At 49.0% G+C, this 23,125-nt stretch overlaps 1 protein-coding gene across 1 annotated transcript in view; it reads left to right on the top strand.

The window, feature by feature from the left end:
• LOC144826116 (uncharacterized) overlaps positions 1-22,583 on the top strand; it is a 155,264-nt gene extending 132,681 nt beyond the window's left edge. The window contains exon 6 of the mRNA XM_078684517.1: positions 18,668-22,583. Coding sequence (XP_078540643.1) covers positions 18,668-19,425 — 758 coding nt within the window. The 3' untranslated portion in view covers positions 19,426-22,583. The remainder of the gene's footprint in view (positions 1-18,667) is intronic.
• The last annotated feature ends 542 nt before the right edge of the window (positions 22,584-23,125 follow it).

The raw sequence follows: 23,125 nt of genomic DNA, 5'->3' as shown, positions 1-23,125 counted from the left end.
AAGCAGACCCGGCCCGGAGCACTTCAAAGAGAGCATAGCCACAGTATGCTCCCTCTACCTTTCCGTGCTCACAGGCATTGCAAGTGGTTTGGCACAAAGACCACATCAAGGTTCACCTCCACAACAGCCGACCCCTCAGTCCTTTCTAGGCTGGCCTCAGCTGATAACCTCCAGATTCTCAGATGCAACATACTGCTCACCTCTCCTGCCACCGTTTCCAAACCACTTTAGCGTGCCCTCAGTCGCCCATGGCCATGCCATGGGGGCAGGAGAAAGGATTACCTCCAAGGATGACAGATCATCACATCACGAATCAAGCACTAAGTGTGAATACTTAGTGTCCCTCTGTTGCACTCCGTTATGGTTAAAATAACCTTTTTAGAATTAAAGAGAGTTCCACAAATGTAATTCCAAAAAGGTTATTTTAACCATAACGGAGTGCAACAGAGGGACACCAAGTATTCACACGTGGTGCTTCATTCATCGTGTAACTACTCCCTTCAGGCCAGAGGGGGATACCTCGTGTGCACCCAAGATGTTTAATTTCATCAGACACAGATTTACTTTTGATTCACCCAGTGTGCCTCACTACCCTTTTTTTTTTATTTGAGATCATCACATCAGACAGATGGGTTTTCAAATAAATCAGTCGAATAAGGACCTACACCTTCATCCTATTTTAGACCTTCACCTTTTCAAGTAGGGTAAATTCAAAATGTTCACGCTGGCCCGAGTTCTATCTGCCCTGGATCCAGGCGGCTGGATGGTGGTGTCCAACGTACAGGATATCTATTTTCACATACCCATCCTGCTGTCCGCAGAGGCATTACCTGCAGTTCAGGTTGGGCTACAAACATGTTCAGCTTTCATTGTTGACCTTCTGCCTCATGAGCATCCCTCCGCAGACACAAAGTTGATGGCTGTACTCACAGTACATCGTCAGTGGTTGGCAATACCAGACTAGGGCTCAAAACATTCACTGACCCCAGGACAAGATCATTTTTGGGCCTCTTCGCCCTTTCTGGCGAGCTGAAAATCCTCTAACTTCAGTCACAGAAAGAAAAGTAAATGTAGGAAGACTTTTGACCTCTGCCTCAAAGCGGAGCAAATGTGACACGGTAACAAGATTTAAAGGCATCTTTGTTGCTTGCAAAGTGAATGAGCAATAATAATGCCTTGAAATCATGTTATCTTGTCACATTTGCTCGGCTTTTGGAGACAGAGGTCAAACGTCAGTTTGTCTTCCTACATTTACTTTTCTTTCTGTGACTGAAGTTAGCGGAGTTTGTAAAGTGAACTGTGTGACAATTGCGTTGAGACCAGTTCACGTGTCAAGTACATTCAGTTAGATCGAGTAGTTTTTTCAAGTTACTAGACATGCAGGTCTAGTAACATTTGAATGGTTTTTTGAGCCCCGCAGTCTTCTCGTACCGTGCTGGCTGTCGAGGGCTGGCTTGCCGCAGTCAGTTTTAGTCTACCTTCAGACAACAACAAATCTCCTTTACATGTTTGGGGTTCTCGACCGACATGCCAAGCTCACACTTGTATCCTTCCCAGAGGCTGTAATTTATCAGTGCTCTTTCCAGTCTTTCCCCCGCCTCTATCTTTCTAGGACATTCAGGCTGTGATCCCAGTGTTTCGACCTCGACCCTGGGTCTCAGTAAGAGTGGTACTCAGGCTTTTTGGCCTCATCACCTCCTGCCTCAATCATGGGGAACACCCCAGATGGCACATGCAGTCCCAGCTGTGGACTCAGAAGCCTCAGAGGGCTAACCACCAAGGAAACCTGTAGGATTATTTCCAGGTTTCAGAGAAGACTGCAAACGTTATCCATTAGTGGCTGCTTGACTGCAAGTGGACCGGGGCGAAAACCATCTGAGTTGACAGTTGTGCCGAATGCATCGTCGCTGGGTTGGGAAAGTCATCTGGGAGGATTAGCATTCGGAGGTTTTTGTTCTTTGGCAGAGACCTGCTGCCACATCAATCTGCTGGGCACGATTCGCTTGGCACTAAAGGCCTAACGCCCGTCAATCAAGGAAGGGCTGGTTCAGGTTTTCACCGTCCGCACCGCCGCCATGTGGTACTGCGTAAACACGGCAAAGTGGGTCTTGGGCTTTGTGTCGAGAGGCTGAAAACCTTTAAAACTGGGTGAGCAGCCAGGGCAACTCCTTGATAGCCAAATGTCTGGAAGAATCTTTGCAAGCCAGGGCGGATGAACTCAGCTGGCATTGTCTAGCGGATCACAAATGGCAATCACACTTGGAGGTGGCGCTGGGTGTCTTCCGGCAATAGGGAGGGCCCTGGCACAATCCCTTCGCTACTGCTGAGAATTCACAGTGTCCAAGCTTTTGCTCACTGGATTTCCCAAGGCGACTCTCCCTCAGAGATGCTTTCCACCTAAAATGGAGCTCGGGACTCCCATATGCATCTCTGCCTCTCCAGAGTTCTGAAGAAAATCAGAAATATCCGGGCCCAGGTCATCTACCCGAAACTTCATCTGTTTTCCGATCAGGCTACACCTCCTTGCGTGGAGAGTGACTGCTTCTGACCTCCCTCGCAGCCACGGGGCAGAGTCACCACCTGGTCCTGCCAACCTACACCTCCTTGCGTGGAGAGCGACACGGTGCCCAATGACTGCTTCGGACCTCCCTCCCGAGGTAGTGCATGTCATATTGCCAGCTAGGTGACGGTCCACAAAGAAAATCTACCCTAGATGCTGGGAGAAATGTGTTGCTTCGTTTACTTTTTGACAAATAGAAGTGCTGTAAGCTACATCTGTCGGATGTGTTGTGTTAATGCTATGTTTAGTCCAGCAAGGACTTCTTGTGGCCAAGATTAAAGATAATTTATGAGCCTTTTCACATTTACCAGACCAACCACCATCTTTTTTTAAATCATCTGTTGTGATGTTTTTATGTGTGATGCCACAGTGGGAGCTTAACCTGATTCTCACATACTTAATGTGTGCACCATTTGACCCTTCTGCGTCCTTTCTTATAGCACTAACATCAGTTCATTTTATGAGTGAGTTACAAGCACTCTCTGTCCAGCAAACATAACCACCTCTTTTCCAAACAAACTGGTGCTACGCACTGTGGCGTCCTTCCTGCCCAAGGCTGTCATTCCTTTCCATGTTGGATAATCCATCACCCTTTCGGCATCGTTTGCTCCAACTCGTCCTTCAAAAGAATCCCATTGTTTGGCTCTCTGAGTATTTACATCGATCACACAAGGGTAGAGCAGTGCAGAAACAAACCATTTCAAGGTGTCTAGCTTTCTGCATCACAATCCTCTACACAGTGGCTTAGAAGAAGCCTCCAAAACACACAAGATGATGGACGGAATGTTGCACATTGGCAAAACATTCACCCCCAGTCACAGATCTGGGTTTAATCCATCGTTATTTTGCTCACCACGCCACCCCAGTTCAGACATGGCCATATGCAAATCAGTCTTGGCCCTGTGCCTCATGGCAACTGTATGTGGCTCTGGGGCAGGACTGAGTCAATACGGAGATGCACTATTCCACTTACGTCACCGTACGGGGTGGCGACTGTATGTGGCCCCGGGGCAGGACTGAGTCAGTACGGGGATGCACTATTCCACTTACGTCACCGTACGGGGTGGCGACTGTATGTGGCTCTGGGACAGGATTGAGTCAATACGGAGATGCACTATGCCACTTACGTCACCGCACGGGGTGGCGACTGTATGTGGCTCTGGGGCAGGACTGAGTAAGTACGGAGATGCACTATGCCACTTACGTCACCGCATGGGGTGGCGACTGTATGTGGCTCTGGGGCAGGACTGAGTCAATACGGAGATGCACTATGCCACTTACGTCACCGCACGGGGTGGCGACTGTATGTGGCTCTGGGGCAGGACTGAGTCAATACGGAGATGCACTATGCCACTTACGTCACCGCACGGGGTGGCGACTGTATGTGGCTCTGGGGAAGGACTGAGTCAGTATGGAGATGCACTATGCCACTTACGTCACCGCACGGGGTGGCAACTGTATGTGGCTCTAGGGCAGGACTGAGTCAGTACGGAGATGCACTATGCCACTTACGTCACCGCATGGGGTGGCGACTGTATGTGGCTCTGGGGCAGGACTGAGTCAATACGGAGACGCACTATGCCACTTATGTCACGGCGTGGGGTGGCAACTGTATGTGGCTCTAGGGCAGGACTGAGTCAGTATGGAGATGCACTATGCCACTTACGTCACCGCATGGGATGGCGACTGTATATGGCTCTGGGGCAGGATTGAGTCAATACGGAGATGCACTATGCCACTTACGTCACCGCACGGGGTGGCAACTGTATGTGGCTCTAGGGCAGGACTGAGTCAGTATGGAGATGCACTATGCCACTTACAGTCGCCGCCCCATGCGGTGATGTATGTGGCTCTGGGGCAGGACTGAGTCAATACGGAGATGCACTATCCCACTTACGTCACCGCACGGGGTGGCGACTGTATGTGGCTCTGGGGCAGGACTGAGTCAATACGGAGATGCACTATGCCACTTACGTCACCGCACGGGGTGGCGACTATATGTGGCTCTGGGGCTGGACTGAGTAAGTACGGAGATGCACTATGCCACTTACGTCACCGCACGGGGTGGTGACTGTATGTGGCTCTGGGGCAGGACTGAGTCAATACGGAGATGCACTATGCCACTTACGTCACCGCACGGGGTGGCGACTATATGTGGCTCTGGGGCTGGACTGAGTAAGTACGGAGATGCACTATGCCATTTATGTCACCGCACGGGGTGGCAACTGTATGTGGCTCTGGGGCTGGACTGAGTAAGTACGGAGATGCACTATGCCACTTATGTCACCGCACGGGGTGGCGACTGTATATGGCTCTGGGGCAGAACTGAGTCAATACGGAGATGCACTAGGCCACCTACTGTCGCCGAAGGGAATTACTCAAACAAAAGTCTCCAGATCCACTCTGGCATCTGAGGGTAGTTGCAGGGTGAGGAATCAGAGGTTAGATAGAGCACTCACCAGAAAGAATGTTATCATTAATAACCATTAATAACTCTGTCTCGCCATTGAATAGATGGAAGTGTGTCTGCTAAAAACTCTGATAAGCTACGTGTGTGAGAGGATGGGCAGTACCGCTCTCGAGGGGGGCTTCAGGGAAGTAGAACTGATTCAATTTCTAGCCTTGATAAAACAGCAGTATTGAAATAATGTACATGAGCACTCGTACTCTGCTGCAGCCCTTCACGATGTCAGACATGGTACAAATTTGTTTGCACAAGTTGACCTTTTTTCCAACCGTTGTCCACATTTAGAATGGGCAGAATGAGAAAACACAAACATGAGCCAGAACCATTCAGTACCATCTCTGATCAGCCTTATACCACACGTGGGCCTTTTGCCCTCGCACATAGGTCTGTCCAGCATCTGGTGCTCACACGTCTGCCTACAGGACTCTGATCTTTCAAGCATAGTGATCCTTCTGCCCTCAGGTACTCACACTATCATCCTGATGCCCTCAGGTACTCACACTATCATCCTGATACCCTCAGGTACTCGCACTTTCATCCTTCTGCCCTCAGGTACTCACACTTTCATCCTTCTGCCCTCAGGTACTCACACTTTCATCCTGATGCCCTCAGGTACTCACACTTTCCTCCTTCTGCCCTCAGGTACTCACACTATCATCCTGATGCCCTCAGGTACTCACACTATCATCCTGATACCCTCAGGTACTCGCACTTTCATCCTTCTGCCCTCAGGTACTCACACTTTCATCCTGATGCCCTCAGGTACTCACACTTTCATCCTGATGCCCTCAGGTACTCACACTTTCATCCTTCTGCCCTCAGGTACTCACACTTTCCCCTTCTGCTCTCCGGTACTCACACTTTCATCCTGATGCCCTCAGGTACTCACACTATCATCCTGATACCCTCAGGTACTCGCACTATCATCCTTCTGCCCTCAGGTACTCACACTTTCATCCTTCTGCTCTCAGGTACTCACACTTTCATCCTGATGCCCTCAGGTACTCACACTTTCATCCTTCTGCCCTCAGGTACTTACACTTTCCCCTTCTGCTCTCAGGTACTCACACTTTCATCCTGATACCCTCAGGTACTCATACTTTCATCCTGATGCCCTCAGGTACTCACACTTTCATCCTTCTGCCCTCAGGTACTCACACTTTCCTCCTTCTGCCCTCAGGTACTCACACTTTCATCCTGATGCCCTCAGGTACTCACACTTTCATCCTTCTGCCCTCAGGTACTTACGCTTTCCCCTTCTGCTCTCAGGTACTCACACTTTCATCCTTCTGCCCTCAGGTACTCACACTTTCATCCTTCTGCCCTCAGGTACTTACACTTTCATCCTTCTGCCCTCAGGTACTCACACTTGCCTCCTTCTGCTCTCAGGTACTCACACTTTCCTCCTGATGCCCTCAGGTACTCACACTTTCCTCCTTCTGCCCTCAGGTACTCACACTTTCATCCTTCTGCCCTCAGGTACTCACACTTTCCCCTTCTGCTCTCCGGTACTCACACTTTCATCCTGATGCCCTCAGGTACTCACACTATCATCCTGATACCCTCAGGTACTCGCACTATCATCCTTCTGCCCTCAGGTACTCACACTTTCATCCTTCTGCTCTCAGGTACTCATACTTTCATCCTGATGCCCTCAGGTACTCACACTTTCATCCTTCTGCCCTCAGGTACTCACACTTTTCTCCTTCTGCCCTCAGGTACTCACACTTTCATCCTGATGCCCTCAGGTACTCACACTTTCATCCTTCTGCCCTCAGGTACTCACACTTTCCCCTTCTGCTCTCAGGTACTCACACTTTCATCCTTCTGCCCTCAGGTACTCACACTTTCATCCTTCTGCCCTCAGGTACTTACACTTTCATCCTTCTGCCCTCAGGTACTCGCACTTGCCTCCTTCTGCTCTCAGGTACTCACACTTTCATCCTGATACCCTCAGGTACTCACACGTTCATCCTTCTGCTCTCAGGTACTCACACTTTCATCCTGATGCCCTCAGGTACTCACACTTTCATCCTTCTGCCCTCAGGTACTCACACTTTCCCCTTCTGCTCTCAGGTACTCACACTTTCATCCTTCTGCTCTCAGGTACTCACACTTTCATCCTGATGCCCTCAGGTACTCACACTATCATCCTGATACCCTCAGGTACTCACACTATCATCCTGATGCCCTCAGGTACTCACACTATCATCCTGATACCCTCAGGTACTCGCACTATCATCCTTCTGCCCTCAGGTACTCACACTTTCATCCTTCTGCTCTCAGGTACTCATACTTTCATCCTGATGCCCTCAGGTACTCACACTTTCATCCTTCTGCCCTCAGGTACTCACACTTTTCTCCTTCTGCCCTCAGGTACTCACACTTTCATCCTGATGCCCTCAGGTACTCACACTTTCATCCTTCTGCCCTCAGGTACTCACACTTTCCTCCTTCTGCCCTCAGGTACTCACACTTTCATCCTGATGCCCTCAGGTACTCACACTTTCATCCTTCTGCCCTCAGGTACTTACACTTTCCCCTTCTGCTCTCAGGTACTCACACTTTCATCCTTCTGCCCTCAGGTACTCACACTTTCATCCTTCTGCCCTCAGGTACTTACACTTTCATCCTTCTGCCCTCAGGTACTCACACTTGCCTCCTTCTGCTCTCAGGTACTCACACTTTCCTCCTGATGCCCTCAGGTACTCACACTTTCCTCCTTCTGCCCTCAGGTACTCACACTTTCATCCTTCTGCCCTCAGGTACTCACACTTTCCCCTTCTGCTCTCCGGTACTCACACTTTCATCCTGATGCCCTCAGGTACTCACACTTTCATCCTGATGCCCTCAGGTACTCACACTTTCATCCTGATGCCCTCAGGTACTCACACTTTCATCCTTCTGCCCTCAGGTACTCACACTTTCCCCTTCTGCTCTCCGGTACTCACACTTTCATCCTGATGCCCTCAGGTACTCACACTATCATCCTGATACCCTCAGGTACTCGCACTATCATCCTTCTGCCCTCAGGTACTCACACTTTCATCCTTCTGCTCTCAGGTACTCACACTTTCCTCCTTCTGCCCTCAGGTACTCACACTTTCATCCTGATGCCCTCAGGTACTCACACTTTCATCCTTCTGCCCTCAGGTACTTACACTTTCCCCTTCTGCTCTCAGGTACTCACACTTTCATCCTGATACCCTCAGGTACTCATACTTTCATCCTGATGCCCTCAGGTACTCACACTTTCATCCTTCTGCCCTCAGGTACTCACACTTTCCTCCTTCTGCCCTCAGGTACTCACACTTTCATCCTGATGCCCTCAGGTACTCACACTTTCATCCTTCTGCCCTCAGGTACTTACACTTTCCCCTTCTGCTCTCAGGTACTCACACTTTCATCCTTCTGCCCTCAGGTACTCACACTTTCATCCTTCTGCCCTCAGGTACTTACACTTTCATCCTTCTGCCCTCAGGTACTCACACTTGCCTCCTTCTGCTCTCAGGTACTCACACTTTCCTCCTGATGCCCTCAGGTACTCACACTTTCCTCCTTCTGCCCTCAGGTACTCACACTTTCATCCTTCTGCCCTCAGGTACTCACACTTTCCCCTTCTGCTCTCCGGTACTCACACTTTCATCCTGATGCCCTCAGGTACTCACACTATCATCCTGATACCCTCAGGTACTCGCACTATCATCCTTCTGCCCTCAGGTACTCACACTTTCATCCTTCTGCTCTCAGGTACTCATACTTTCATCCTGATGCCCTCAGGTACTCACACTTTCATCCTTCTGCCCTCAGGTACTCACACTTTTCTCCTTCTGCCCTCAGGTACTCACACTTTCATCCTGATGCCCTCAGGTACTCACACTTTCATCCTTCTGCCCTCAGGTACTCACACTTTCCCCTTCTGCTCTCAGGTACTCACACTTTCATCCTTCTGCCCTCAGGTACTCACACTTTCATCCTTCTGCCCTCAGGTACTTACACTTTCATCCTTCTGCCCTCAGGTACTCACACTTGCCTCCTTCTGCTCTCAGGTACTCACACTTTCATCCTGATACCCTCAGGTACTCACACGTTCATCCTTCTGCTCTCAGGTACTCACACTTTCATCCTTCTGCCCTCAGGTACTCACACTTTCCTCCTGATGCCCTCAGGTACTCACACTTTCCTCCTTCTGCCCTCAGGTACTCACACTTTCATCCTTCTGCCCTCAGGTACTCACACTTTCCCCTTCTGCTCTCCGGTACTCACACTTTCATCCTGATGCCCTCAGGTACTCACACTTTCATCCTGATGCCCTCAGGTACTCACACTTTCATCCTGATGCCCTCAGGTACTCACACTTTCATCCTTCTGCCCTCAGGTACTCACACTTTCCCCTTCTGCTCTCAGGTACTCACACTTTCATCCTTCTGCTCTCAGGTACTCACACTTTCATCCTGATGCCCTCAGGTACTCACACTATCATCCTGATACCCTCAGGTACTCGCACTATCATCCTTCTGCCCTCAGGTACTCACACTTTCATCCTTCTGCTCTCAGGTACTCACACTTTCCTCCTTCTGCCCTCAGGTACTCACACTTTCATCCTGATGCCCTCAGGTACTCACACTTTCATCCTTCTGCCCTCAGGTACTTACACTTTCCCCTTCTGCTCTCAGGTACTCACACTATCATCCTGATACCCTCAGGTACTCATACTTTCATCCTGATGCCCTCAGGTACTCACACTTTCATCCTTCTGCCCTCAGGTACTCACACTTTCCTCCTTCTGCCCTCAGGTACTCACACTTTCATCCTGATGCCCTCAGGTACTCACACTGTCATCCTTCTGCCCTCAGGTACTTACACTTTCCCCTTCTGCTCTCAGGTACTCACACTTTCATCCTTCTGCCCTCAGGTACTCACACTTTCATCCTTCTGCCCTCAGGTACTTACACTTTCATCCTTCTGCCCTCAGGTACTCACACTTGCCTCCTTCTGCTCTCAGTTACTCACACTTTCCTCCTGATGCCCTCAGGTACTCACACTTTCCTCCTTCTGCCCTCAGGTACTCACACTTTCATCCTTCTGCCCTCAGGTACTCACACTTTCCCCTTCTGCTCTCCGGTACTCACACTTTCATCCTGATGCCCTCAGGTACTCACACTATCATCCTGATACCCTCAGGTACTCGCACTATCATCCTTCTGCCCTCAGGTACTCACACTTTCATCCTTCTGCTCTCAGGTACTCATACTTTCATCCTGATGCCCTCAGGTACTCACACTTTCATCCTTCTGCCCTCAGGTACTCACACTTTTCTCCTTCTGCCCTCAGGTACTCACACTTTCATCCTGATGCCCTCAGGTACTCACACTTTCATCCTTCTGCCCTCAGGTACTCACACTTTCCCCTTCTGCTCTCAGGTACTCACACTTTCATCCTTCTGCCCTCAGGTACTCACACTTTCATCCTTCTGCCCTCAGGTACTTACACTTTCATCCTTCTGCCCTCAGGTACTCACACTTTCATCCTGATGCCCTCAGGTACTCACACGTTCATCCTTCTGCTCTCAGGTACTCACACTTTCATCCTGATGCCCTCAGGTACTCACACTTTCATCCTTCTGCCCTCAGGTACTCACACTTTCCCCTTCTGCTCTCAGGTACTCACACTTTCATCCTGATGCCCTCAGGTACTCACACTTTCATCCTTCTGCCCTCAGGTACTCACACTTTCCCCTTCTGCTCTCAGGTACTCACACTTTCATCCTGATGCCCTCAGGTACTTACACTTTCATCCTTCTGCCCTCAGGTACTCACACTTGCCTCCTTCTGCTCTCAGGTACTCACACTTTCATCCTGATACCCTCAGGTACTCACACGTTCATCCTTCTGCTCTCAGGTACTCACACTTTCATCCTGATGCCCTCAGGTACTCACACTTTCATCCTTCTGCCCTCAGGTACTCACACTTTCCCCTTCTGCTCTCAGGTACTCACACTTTCATCCTTCTGCTCTCAGGTACTCACACTTTCATCCTGATGCCCTCAGGTACTCACACTTTCATCCTTCTGCTCTCAGGTACTCACACTTTCATCCTGATGCCCTCAAGTACTCACACTTTCATCCTTCTGCTCTCAGGTACTCACACTTTGATGATCCCTCTGCTCTCAGGTACTCACACTTTGATCCTTCTGCCCTCAGGTACTCACACTCTCATCCTTCTGCTCTCAGGTACTCACACTTTCATCCTTCTGCTCTCAGGTACTCACACTTTCATCCTTCTGCCCTCAGGTACTCACACTTTCACCCTTCTGCTCTCAGGTACTCACACTTTCATCCTTCTGCCCTCATGTACTCACACTTTCATCCTTCTGCCCTCAGGTACTCACACTTTCATCCTTCTGCCCTCAGGTACTCACACTTTCATCCTTCTGCTCTCAGGTACTCACACTTTCATCCTTCTGCTCTCAGGTACTCACACTTTCATCCTTCTGCTCTCAGGTACTGATGATCCTTCTGCTCTCAGGTACTAACACTTTGATGATCCTTCTGCTCTCAGGGACTCGCACGTTATTCCTTCTGCCCTCAGGTACTCACACCTTATTCCTTCTGCCCCCAGGTACTTACACTTTCATCCTTCTGCTCTCAGGTACTCACACTTTCAACCTGATGCCCTCAGGTACTCACACGTATTCCTTCTGCCCTCAGGTAGTCACACTTTCATCCTTCTGCCCTCAGGCACTTACACTTTCATCCTTCTGCCCTTAGATGCTCACACGTTATTCCTTCTGCCCTCAGGTACTCACACTTTTATCCTTCTGCCCTCCGGTACTCACACTTTCCTCCTTCTGCCCTCAGGTACTCACACTTTCATCCTTCTGCTCTCAGGTACTCACACTTTCTCCTTCTGCTCTCAGGTACTCACACTTTCATCCTTCTGCCCTCAGGTACTCACACTTTCAACCTGATGCCCTCAGGTACTCACACGTATTCCTTCTGCCCTCAGGTAGTCACACTTTCATCCTTCTGCCCTCAGGCACTTACACTTTCATCCTTCCGCCCTTAGATACTCACACGTTATTCCTTCTGCCCTCAGGTACTCACACTTTCATCCTTCTGCCCTCAGGTACTCACACGTTATTCCTTCTGCCCTCAGGTACTCACAATTTCATCCTTATGCCCTCACGTACTCACACTTTCATCCTTCTGCCCTCAGGTACTCACACTTTCATCCTTCTGCCCTCAGGTACTCACACATTCATCCTTCTGCAAGGTACTCACACTTTCATCCTTCTGCCCTCAGGTACTCACACATTCATCCTGAGGCCCTCAGGTACTCACACGTTATTCCTTCTGCCCTCAGGTAGTCACACTTTCATCCTGAGGCCCTCAGGTACTCACACTTTCATCCTGAGGCCCTCAGGTACTCACACGTTATTCCTTCTGCCCTCAGGTAGTCACACTTTCATCCTTCTGCCCTCAGGTACTCACGCTTTCATCCTTCTGCCCTTAGGTACTCGCACTTTCATCCTTCTGCCCTTAGGTACTCGCACTTTCATCCTTCTGCCCTTAGGTACTCACACGTTATTCCTTCTGCCCTCAGGTACTCACACATTATTCCTTCTGCCCTCAGGTACTCACACTTTCTTCCTTCTGCCTTCAGGTACTCGCTTGTTATTCCTTCTGCCCTCAGGTACTCACACGTTATTCCTTCTGCCCTCAGGTACTCACTCTTTCATCCTTCGGCAAGGTACTCACACTTTCATCCTTCTGCTCTCAGGTACTCACACATTCATCCTTCTGCCCTCAGGTACTCACACTATCATCCTTCTGCCCTTAGGTACTCGCACTTTCATCCTTCTGCCCTTAGGTACTCGCACGTTATTCCTTCTGCCCTCAGGTACTCACACCTTATTCCTTCTGCCCCCAGGTACTTACACTTTCATCCTTCTGCTCTCAGGTACTCACACTTTCATCCTGATGCCCTCAGGTACTCACACTTTCAACCTGATGCCCTCAGGTACTCACACGTATTCCTTCTGCCCTCAGGTAGTCACACTTTCATCCTTCTGCCCTCAGGCACTTACACTTTCATCCTTCTGCCCTTAGATACTCACACGTTATTCCTTCTGCCCTCAGGTACTCACACTTTTATCCTTCTGCCCTCCGGTACTCACACTTTCCTCCTTCTGCCCTCAGGTACTCACACTTTCATCCTTCTGCTCTCAGGTACTCACACTTTCTCCTTCTGCTCTCAGGTACTCACACTTTCATCCTTCTGCCCTCAGGTACTCACACTTTCAACCTGATGCCCTCAGGTACTCACACGTATTCCTTCTGCCCTCAGGTAGTCACACTTTCATCCTTCTGCCCTCAGGCACTTACACTTTCATCCTTCTGCCCTTAGATACTCACACGTTATTCCTTCTGCCCTCAGGTACTCACACTTTCATCCTTCTGCCCTCAGGTACTCACACGTTATTCCTTCTGCCCTCAGGTACTCACAATTTCATCCTTATGCCCTCACGTACTCACACTTTCATCCTTCTGCCCTCAGGTACTCACACTTTCATCCTTCTGCCCTCAGGTACTCACACATTCATCCTTCTGCAAGGTACTCACACTTTCATCCTTCTGCCCTCAGGTACTCACACGTTATTCCTTCTGCCCTCAGGTAGTCACACTTTCATCCTGAGGCCCTCAGGTACTCACACTTTCATCCTGAGGCCCTCAGGTACTCACACGTTATTCCTTCTGCCCTCAGGTAGTCACACTTTCATCCTGAGGCCCTCAGGTACTCACACTTTCATCCTGAGGCCCTCAGGTACTCACACGTTATTCCTTCTGCCCTCAGGTAGTCACACTTTCATCCTTCTGCCCTCAGGTACTCACGCTTTCATCCTTCTGCCCTTAGGTACTCGCACTTTCATCCTTCTGCCCTTAGGTACTCGCACTTTCATCCTTCTGCCCTTAGGTACTCACACGTTATTCCTTCTGCCCTCAGGTACTCACACATTATTCCTTCTGCCCTCAGGTACTCACACTTTCTTCCTTCTGCCTTCAGGTACTCGCACGTTATTCCTTCTGCCCTCAGGTACTCACACGTTATTCCTTCTGCCCTCAGGTACTCACACATTATTCCTTCTGCCCTCAGGTACTCACACTTTCATCCTTCTGCTCTCAGGTACTCACACATTCATCCTTCTGCCCTCAGGTACTCACACTATCATCCTTCTGCCCTCAGATACTCACACTTTCATCCTTCTGCCCTCAGGTACTCACACATTCATCCTTCTGCCCTCAGGTACTCACTCTTTCATCCTTCGGCAAGGTACTCACACTTTCATCCTTCTACCCTCAGGTACTCACACTTTCTTCCTTCTGCCTTCAGATACTCACACGTTATTCCTTCTGCCCTCAGGGACTCACACTTTCATCCTTCTGCTCTCAGGTACTCATACATTCATCCTTCTGCCCTCAGGTACTCACACTTTCATCCTTCTGCCCTCAGGTACTCACACATTCATCCTTCTGCCCTCAGGTACTCACTCTTTCATCCTTCTGCCCTCAGGTACTCACACATTCATCCTTCTGCCCTCAGGTACTCACTCTTTCATCCTTCGGCAAGGTACTCACACTGTCATCCTTCTGCCCTCAGGTACTCACACTTTCATCCTTCTGCCCTCAGGTACTCACACTTTCATCCTGAAGCCCTCAGGTACTCACACTTTCATCCTTCTGCCCTCAGGTACTCACACTTTCATCCAGATGCCCTCAGGTGCTCACTCTTTCATCCTTCTGCCCTCAGGTACTCACTCTTTCATCCTTCGGCAAGGTACTCACACTTTCATCCTTCTGCTCTCAGGTACTCACACTTTCATCCTTCTGCTCTCAGGTACTGATGATCCTTCTGCTCTCAGGTACTGATGATCCTTCTGCTCTCAGGGACTCGCACATTATTCCTTCTGCCCTCAGGTAGTCACACTTTCATCCTTCTGCCCTTAGGTACTCACACGTTATTCCTTCTGCCCTCATGTACTCACACCTTATTCCTTCTGCCCCCAGGTACTCACACTTTCATCCTTCTGCGCTCAGGTACTCACACTTTCATCCTTCTGCTCTCAGGTACTCACACTTTCATCCTTCTGCTCTCAGGTACTCACACTTTCATCCTTCTGCCCTCAGGTACTCACACTTTCATCCTTCTGCCCTCAGGTACTCACAATTTCATCCTTCTGCCCTCAGGTACTCACACTTTCAACCTGATGCCCTCAGGTACTCACACGTATTCCTTCTGCCCTCAGGTAGTCACACTTTCATCCTTCTGCCCTTAGATACTCACACGTTATTCCTTCTGCCCTCAGGTACTCATACTTTCATCCTTCTGCCCTCAGGTACTCACACGTTATTCCTTCTGCCCTCAGGTACTCACACTTTCATCCTTCTGCCCCCAGGTACTCACAATTTCATCCTTCTGCTCTCAGGTACTGATGATCCTTTTGCTCTCAGGTACTGATGATCCTTCTGCTCTCAGGTACTAACACTTTGATGATCCTTCTGCTCTCAGGGACTCGCACATTATTCCTTCTGCCCTCAGGTAGTCACACTTTCATCCTTCTGCCCTTAGGTACTCACACGTTATTCCTTCTGCCCTCAGGTACTCACACCTTATTCCTTCTGCCCCCAGGTACTCACACTTTCATCCTTCTGCCCTCAGGTACTCACACTTTTATCCTTCTGCTCTCAGGTACCCACACTTTCATCCTTCTGCTCTCAGGTACTCAGACTTTCATCCTTCTGCTCTCAGGTACTCACACTTTCATCCTTCTGCCCTCAGGTACTCACACTTTCATCCTTCTGCCCTCAGGTACTCACACTTTTATCCTTCTGCCCTCAGGTACTCACACTTTCAACCTGATGCCCTCAGGTACTCACACGTATTCCTTCTGCCCTCAGGTAGTCACACTTTCATCCTTCTGCCCTCAGGCACTTACACTTTCATCCTTCTGCCCTTAGATACTCACACGTTATTCCTTCTGCCCTCAGGTACTCACACTTTCATCCTTCTGCCCTCAGGTACTCACACGTTATTCCTTCTGCCCTCAGGTACTCACACTTTCATCCTTCTGCCCTCAGGTACTCACACTTTCATCCTTCTGCCCTCAGGTACTCACACGTTATTCCTTCTGCCCTTAGGTACTCGCACTTTCATCCTTCTGCCCGTAGGTACTCGCACTTTCATCCTTCTGCCCTTAGGTACTCACACGTTATTCCTTCTGCCCTCAGGTACTCACACATTATTCCTTCTGCCCTCAGGTACTCACACTTTCTTCCTTCTGCCTTCAGGTACTCGCACGTTATTCCTTCTGCCCTCAGGTACTCACACGTTATTCCTTCTGCCCTCAGGTACTCACACATTATTCCTTCTGCCCTCAGGTACTCACACATTATTCCTTCTGCCCTCAGGTACTCACACTTTCTTCCTTCTGCCTTCAGATACTCACACGTTATTCCTTCTGCCCTCAGGGACTCACTCTTTCATCCTTCGGCAAGGTACTCACACTTTCATCCTTCTACCCTCAGGTACTCACACTTTCATCCTTCTACCCTCAGGTACTCACACTTTCATCCTTCTGCCCTCTAGTTTGCACACATTGGTCCTCTTGTGCTCAGATAGTCGATCATTGTCATCTGCCATCCCATTACTCGCCTGCCATTACTCACACCTAGGCCTGACTGTCATCTTGTGGTTACATGTCTACTCACAGCATTCACCGGCCCTTCTGCCCTCTGATACTCACATCTCGGTCCTTCTGAGCTCTGGTACTCATAAAGTAGTCCTCAGATACTCAGATTGACCCCTTGCCCTCCTTAGGCACAAATTGCAGTTTCTGTCTTTCATTACTCACAATTCTTCCTTCTAGTACTCCTACCTTGAACCTTCTGCCCTCTGACACATGCAAACATGAGTTTTTCTGCCCTCCAGAACTCAGACATTGGTACCTCTGCCGTTAGGTACTCACTCGTTCGCCCTTCAGCTCTTTGGTATTTACACATTTTCCCTTCTGCCCTCCAATATACAAACACGCACACACCTTTCTGCCCTCTGATACACATTAGTACTTCTGTCATTAGGTACTCGCTGGTTGGTGCTTCTGCTCTTTGGAATTGAGACACTTGCCATTCTGCCCTCCAACACACACAGGACCTTGTGCCTTCTGGGACTCACACTTTGGTACTTCTGCCATTGCGTACTCACTCGTTAGAGCTTCTGCTCACACATTGGTACTTGTGCCATTGGGTACTTACTTGTTGGTGCTTCTGCTCACTGTTTGGTCCTTCGCCTCTGTGGTAATCACACATAGGCCCATCTGCCTTCCGGGACTCTCACATTGGTCCTTCTGCTATTAGGTACTCACTCGCTATTAGGTATTCACTCATTGGTCCTTCTGCTATTAGGTACTCACTCGTTGGTCCTTCTGCTATTAGGTACTCACTCGCTATTAGGTATTCACTCATTGGTCCTTCTGCTATTAGGTACTCACTCGTTGGTCCTTCTGCTATTAGGTACTCACTCGCTATTAGGTATTCACTCATTGGTCCTTCTGCTATTAGGTACTCACTCATTGGTCCTTCTGCTATTAGGTACTCACTCGCTATTAGGTATTCACTCATTGGTCCTTCTGCTATTAGGTACTCACTCGTTGGTCCTTCTGCTATTAGGTACTCACTCGCTATTAGGTATTCACTCATTGGTCCTTCTGCTATTAGGTACTCACTCATTGGTCCTTCTGCTATTAGGTACTCACTCATTGGTCCTTCTGCTATTAGGTACTCACTTGTTGGTCCTTCTGCTATTAGTTACTCACTCGTTGATCCTTCTGCTATTAGGTACTCACTCGCTATTAGGTACTCACTCGTTGGTCCTTCTGATATTAGGTACTCACTCACTATTAGGTATTCACTCATTGGTCCTTCTGCTATTAGGTACTCACTCCTTGGTCCTTCTGCTATTAGGTACTCAATCGCTATTAGGTATTCACTCATTGGTCCTTCTGCTATTAGGTACTCACTCGTTGGTACTTCTGCTATTAGGTACTCACTCGCTATTAGGTATTCACTCATTGGTCCTTCTGCTATTAGGTACTCACTCATTGGTCCTTCTGCTATTAGGTACTCCCTCATTGGTCCTTCTGCTATTAGGTACTCACTTGTTGGTCCTTCTGCTATTAGTTACTCACTCGTTGATCCTTCTGCTATTAGGTACTCACTCGCTATTAGGTACTCACTCGTTGGTCCTTCTGATATTAGGTACTCACTTGCTATTAGGTACTCACTTTGTCCTTCTGCTATTAGGTACTCACTCGCTATTAGGTATTCACTTGTTGGTCCTTCTGCTTTTAGTTACTCACTCGATGGTCCTTCTGCTATTAGTTACTCACTCATAGGTCCTTCTTCTGTTAGGTACTCACTCGTTGGTCCTTTTGCTTTCGGGCCTTAAGTATATCATTCTGTAGATCTTCTTTAGGATCCCAGTCAGCATTTCCTGCCTGCACAGACCACTTTCTAATGTCAAAATGTTGTTCATGTGTCATTAATTTAGAATGCTAACACTGCTATTTCATTTTGATTCAACAGGAAAAGGATGCACAAAAAGAAGGAGAAATGTTAACTCTTTAAAAAGCCGAAACAAATCTACAGTAAAGAACCTCAAGGCAAACAATGCCCAGACCGTGTCCGCGTCAAGCCATGCCGCGAGCCAGAAGCCGACGCAAACTGACCACAGTCAGAAAGGAGAGGAAACTGCACAGTGGCAAAACGACAGTGGGTCAGATTGGAACACGCATTTCAATTTACACCCCATTTCACCCATTCACAGATCAGAAACCTACATTACCTGCAGCACTACATCGAGAAACGACATTACTACGTCCGACCTGGTGCAAGGTTGCACATCATTTACAGACCTGGAAAGTGAGCAAACTCTCCAAGGGCCCAGCCATCCCGGACGCCAGCGAATACACAAAGTCAAGGAAAGATATACATGTGCTGAGTGTGGAAAAAGCTTTAATGCCATTTCAAACCTTGTTCGACATGAAAGAATACACACTGGGGAGAGACCGTATCAGTGCACCATGTGTGGAAAGAGCTTCAATCAGAAAGAAGTGCTTCTCAGACATCAGAAAATGCATACGGGCGAGAGACCCTATGAGTGCAATATATGTGGGAAATGCTTCAATCGTAAGCACCATCTCCTGGAGCACCATAAAATACACGCGAAGAAACAGCAACACTGCACGACGGATAGAACGAAAGCAGTCGATACAAACGTATTCCAGTATCAGAGCGACAGCAGGGTCACAGGCCAACCAGAATCGCAAACCATGGTGCTGTGAACTTGACCATGACTTTGGCCAACACCAACTCAACAGGAACTTCTGGCACAGCATTACGGTGCACTGAGTCAAACCACACCAATATTTCTAAGTGAATCGCAAGGAGTTAGAGTGGCTGTTAGGTCGAGTGATAGCAGAAAAGATGCCATTCATTGTATGTGCAACACGATGTAAAAGGACAAAGTTCAAAGCCCAGCAGCCAATGCTGCTTAAGAATGTATCATTTGAATCCTGATAAGGGACATTCTTGTTTTCGCACAACATAGTACGGGGTCTAATCACACATAGTTACTACTGTCTGTACCCTCTGATGTCCGACAGGCTTAACGAAATAACAGAAGGCAGGTCACCCCCTTCCTGGGAGCATGTGTCCTCAGCTGCGTCTACCCTCACCCGGATAGGTTTATTCCACCCAGATGGGTTCAACCAACCTTTTGGGAGCTCGTAGATATTCCTTTTCTGGACAGATGCAGGGGTCCAGTTATAAAAATGGTAATTAGCTTATCTCCGTTTATTTACTGGGTACCAATATCATGGCTAAAAATACAAAATTTGGATGGTTTGTGAAAATATAATGTTTTCCACATCCTATATTGCCCACTTGTACATCTGAAAACTCCTGCCCTTATGGGTCACTCAGCTTTTTTCAGGGCTTTTCTATCTCCCTGCTGCCTTCCCCCTTTCTAAATAGGAAAGAGAGTGGATATAAGGAGGCATGAGGCCCTCCTACCTGGCCTTTTTTTGTAATGACAGAACCTGTAGGCAGGTGAGCCTTTCTGCCGTTAAATGTCCTAATCGAACCTACCCAAAGATAATCACTGCAAACCTACATCGTCTCCTGCGCGGTGGCTTTCCCTTCACCCTCATATACAAAGTATGTGATGCGCTCCTCACTTCACAAGCAATCATCCGGCTCATAGAAATATATATATCAATGGATGTGGCAAATATAGTGTGACCTCAAAGCGTTCACTCACTTACCCACTAAGGTTTTGTTACCTTATCGGCTAAGCGGGAACGCGCCCTCCCTGTGGTCACACTCCTAAAGTCAGTAATGCTGGCATTAAGTTGTAACAATCTGTCCATTTGTCCCCGTCAGTCGTCATCGTCCTGTTGATTTGTATCTTGGCGCCTTGATTGCCATTGAAGGGTGTGTGATAAAAGCATCGTCAGAGGTCAGAGAGATAGAAACAAACACACTCCTGCATCAACACATGGATCCTGAAGAGAGTTGAGGTCATTATAACTTGAAATGTAAGTGTGTATTTAAAGAGTTTATAAAGCTCAGACTCAGCCTTAATGCAACCGAGACTCCACAGAAGAGGAGGGATATATTCCAGGGGGTTTGGCTGGGAGTTTGGGGTTCCGGGATAGAAGGGAAGCAGTGGTAGAAAGGTAGCGAGTCAGCAGTAGGGGGCGAAAACAGACTGGTGAGGGAGAAGGAATGGGGGTGAGTGATACGAAGGGGGCGATACTTGAATTAGCCGGATTGCCAAAATAGTTCCAAGACTACAACATGCTGCTTGAAGAATGCTGTTTAGGTTTTTTCCTGAAGTGGGTGATGCCTTGTCCCTGGCGATCTCGGCTGGGTTTGAATTCCCAACTCTCAGGCTGTAGCAGGAGAAAACCCTGCATTTAGTTGTGTCTTTCCTGCCCTTCCTGAGTCCCGATTTAGTGATGCTGTTGCTGCAGCATTATCACTGCCCCTAGGATGCCCTGATCAGAGGCACTCAGGCCCATGGCCAGATTTACTAGCCTTTTGCATCAGGTTTGCCTTACAAAAGTAACTCAAATGTTCTTTGGATGGTTTCCCAAAGTAACGCAAAGTTGTGCAATGCGCTGCCTTTTGTTACTGTGTGTTAAGGGTGCATTCCAAGGGTGGTGCATATACATTCCCATGCCACTACCCATGGGTTTTACTGCAAATCCCTAGCTGCAGAGAATTTGTGCCAAAATCCTCTTTCCCTCTTCAAGGCAGACGCAAGGAGAAATGTTTTCATTTCTCCTCGTTTTTCCTACTTTGCATGTGTGCTGCATTCTACAACAAACAAAAAGTTGGAAAAGTCATAAAGCATAGTTATCGTACTCAAATTACACTTTTCTTCTACATAAACCTATGCTTTAGGGAATGCGACACCCTTGCACTATGGGTCAAGGGTGTCGCGTTGGGGCATGGCTGCCAAGTGCCCCAGTCAGCGAGAGCGCAGCGCATCGCCACAGCTTAGTAGATCTGGTTCTGTTCTCTCTTCCTTTCACGCAGTACAGCAGAGCAACTTTAGTTTCTATTCTGCTTTACTTGTTATTAAATCTGGCCATAATTATTGTTTTGTGCCATCCTTAAATTGTGCCTCACAAAGAATATTCTTCAGGGAAGGTCGTGGATTTCTAGAATGCTGGTGAGCACAGTGTAGCCGCCGGCAGGATGATGCAGTGCGACAGCTCCAGAATAGTATTCAGGCCGGAATCATTCCATCACGCCCAGCAGAGACAGTGGACACCAGAAGGTCTTGGATTTATTTGGTGTTGACATGGCAGACCCAGCAGGCTACATCTTGGGTTCTCCCGCCCCTTCCGTTCAGCCTGGTGTTGCCAGGTTGATGGATTGTGATACCGAGGTCTGACTGTGGGGTCCTAGGGGGTCCAAGTGTGGGGTCTCAGGGGGTCTGAGTGTGCGGTCCCAGGGGGTCTGAGTGTGGGGTCTCAGGGGGTCTGAGTGTGCGGTCCCATGGGGTCTGAGTGTGGGGTCTCAGGGGGTCTGTCTGTGGGGTCCCAGGTGGTCCAAGTGTAGGGTCTCAGGGGGTCCGAGTGTGCGGTCTCAGGGGGTCCGAGTGTGCGGTCCAAGGGGGTCCGAGTGTGCAGTCCCAGGCGTTCCGAGTGTGGGCTCTCAGGGGGTCCGAGTGTTGGGTCTCAGGGGGTCCAAGTGTGGGGTCTCAGGGGGTCCGCGTGTGCGGTCCCAGGCGGTCTGAGTGTGGGGTCTCAGGGGTCCGAGTGTGGGGTCTCAGGGAGTTCGAGTGTGGGGTCCCAGGGGGTCCGAGTGTGGGGTCTCGGGGTCCGAGTGTGCTATCCCAGGGGTTCCGAGTGTGGGGTCTCAGGGAGTCTGAGTGTGGGGTCTCAGGGGGTCGGAGTGTGCGGTCCCAGCGGGTCTGAGTGTGGGGTCCCAGGGGGTCCGAGTGTGGGGTCCCAGGGGGTCCGAGTGTGGGGTCCCAGGGGGTCCATGTGTGGGGTCCCAGGGGGTCCAAGTGTGGGGTCCCTGGGGGTCCATGTAAAGACTGAAACAGCTGGTGAGAGGAGGGCCTTCCTGTAAGAGATGGGGAGGACCCAGTATTTAATGTTGGGCACAGAGGGCGGTAGACAACAAATATAGTTAAGCGGCAAGGATCCCAACAGAAACATTTTATACCATTGTGAAAGGTTATTTTACTTAGTGAACGTCAGTGACATTCAACCGAGTCAAAGATCTGTGGAGACCAAGTAAAGCTGTTTATTTTCAACAAATGTTCATTTTTATTTGTTAGGAGGGATTGATATTAGAACCAGCATACAAGCACGAAATGCTCAGCAATTGTGGGAGGGGGTGAAAACATAAACCGTGCTTGTGCGCCGTGGTCATTTGGAATGCGAGCACTGCTAGAGAGTAAAATAAAAATAAAATGAATGTACTTATTGTCAAGGAGCCAATATTTAACAAGTATGCTTACAA

The sequence above is a fragment of the Lissotriton helveticus genome, chromosome 3_2 (genome assembly GCF_964261635.1).
Source record: "Lissotriton helveticus chromosome 3_2, aLisHel1.1, whole genome shotgun sequence".
NCBI classification, from domain to species: Eukaryota; Metazoa; Chordata; class Amphibia; order Caudata; family Salamandridae; genus Lissotriton; species Lissotriton helveticus.
Note: the sequence above shows the minus strand (reverse complement) of the source record. Positions and strands in the feature narration are given on the sequence as shown.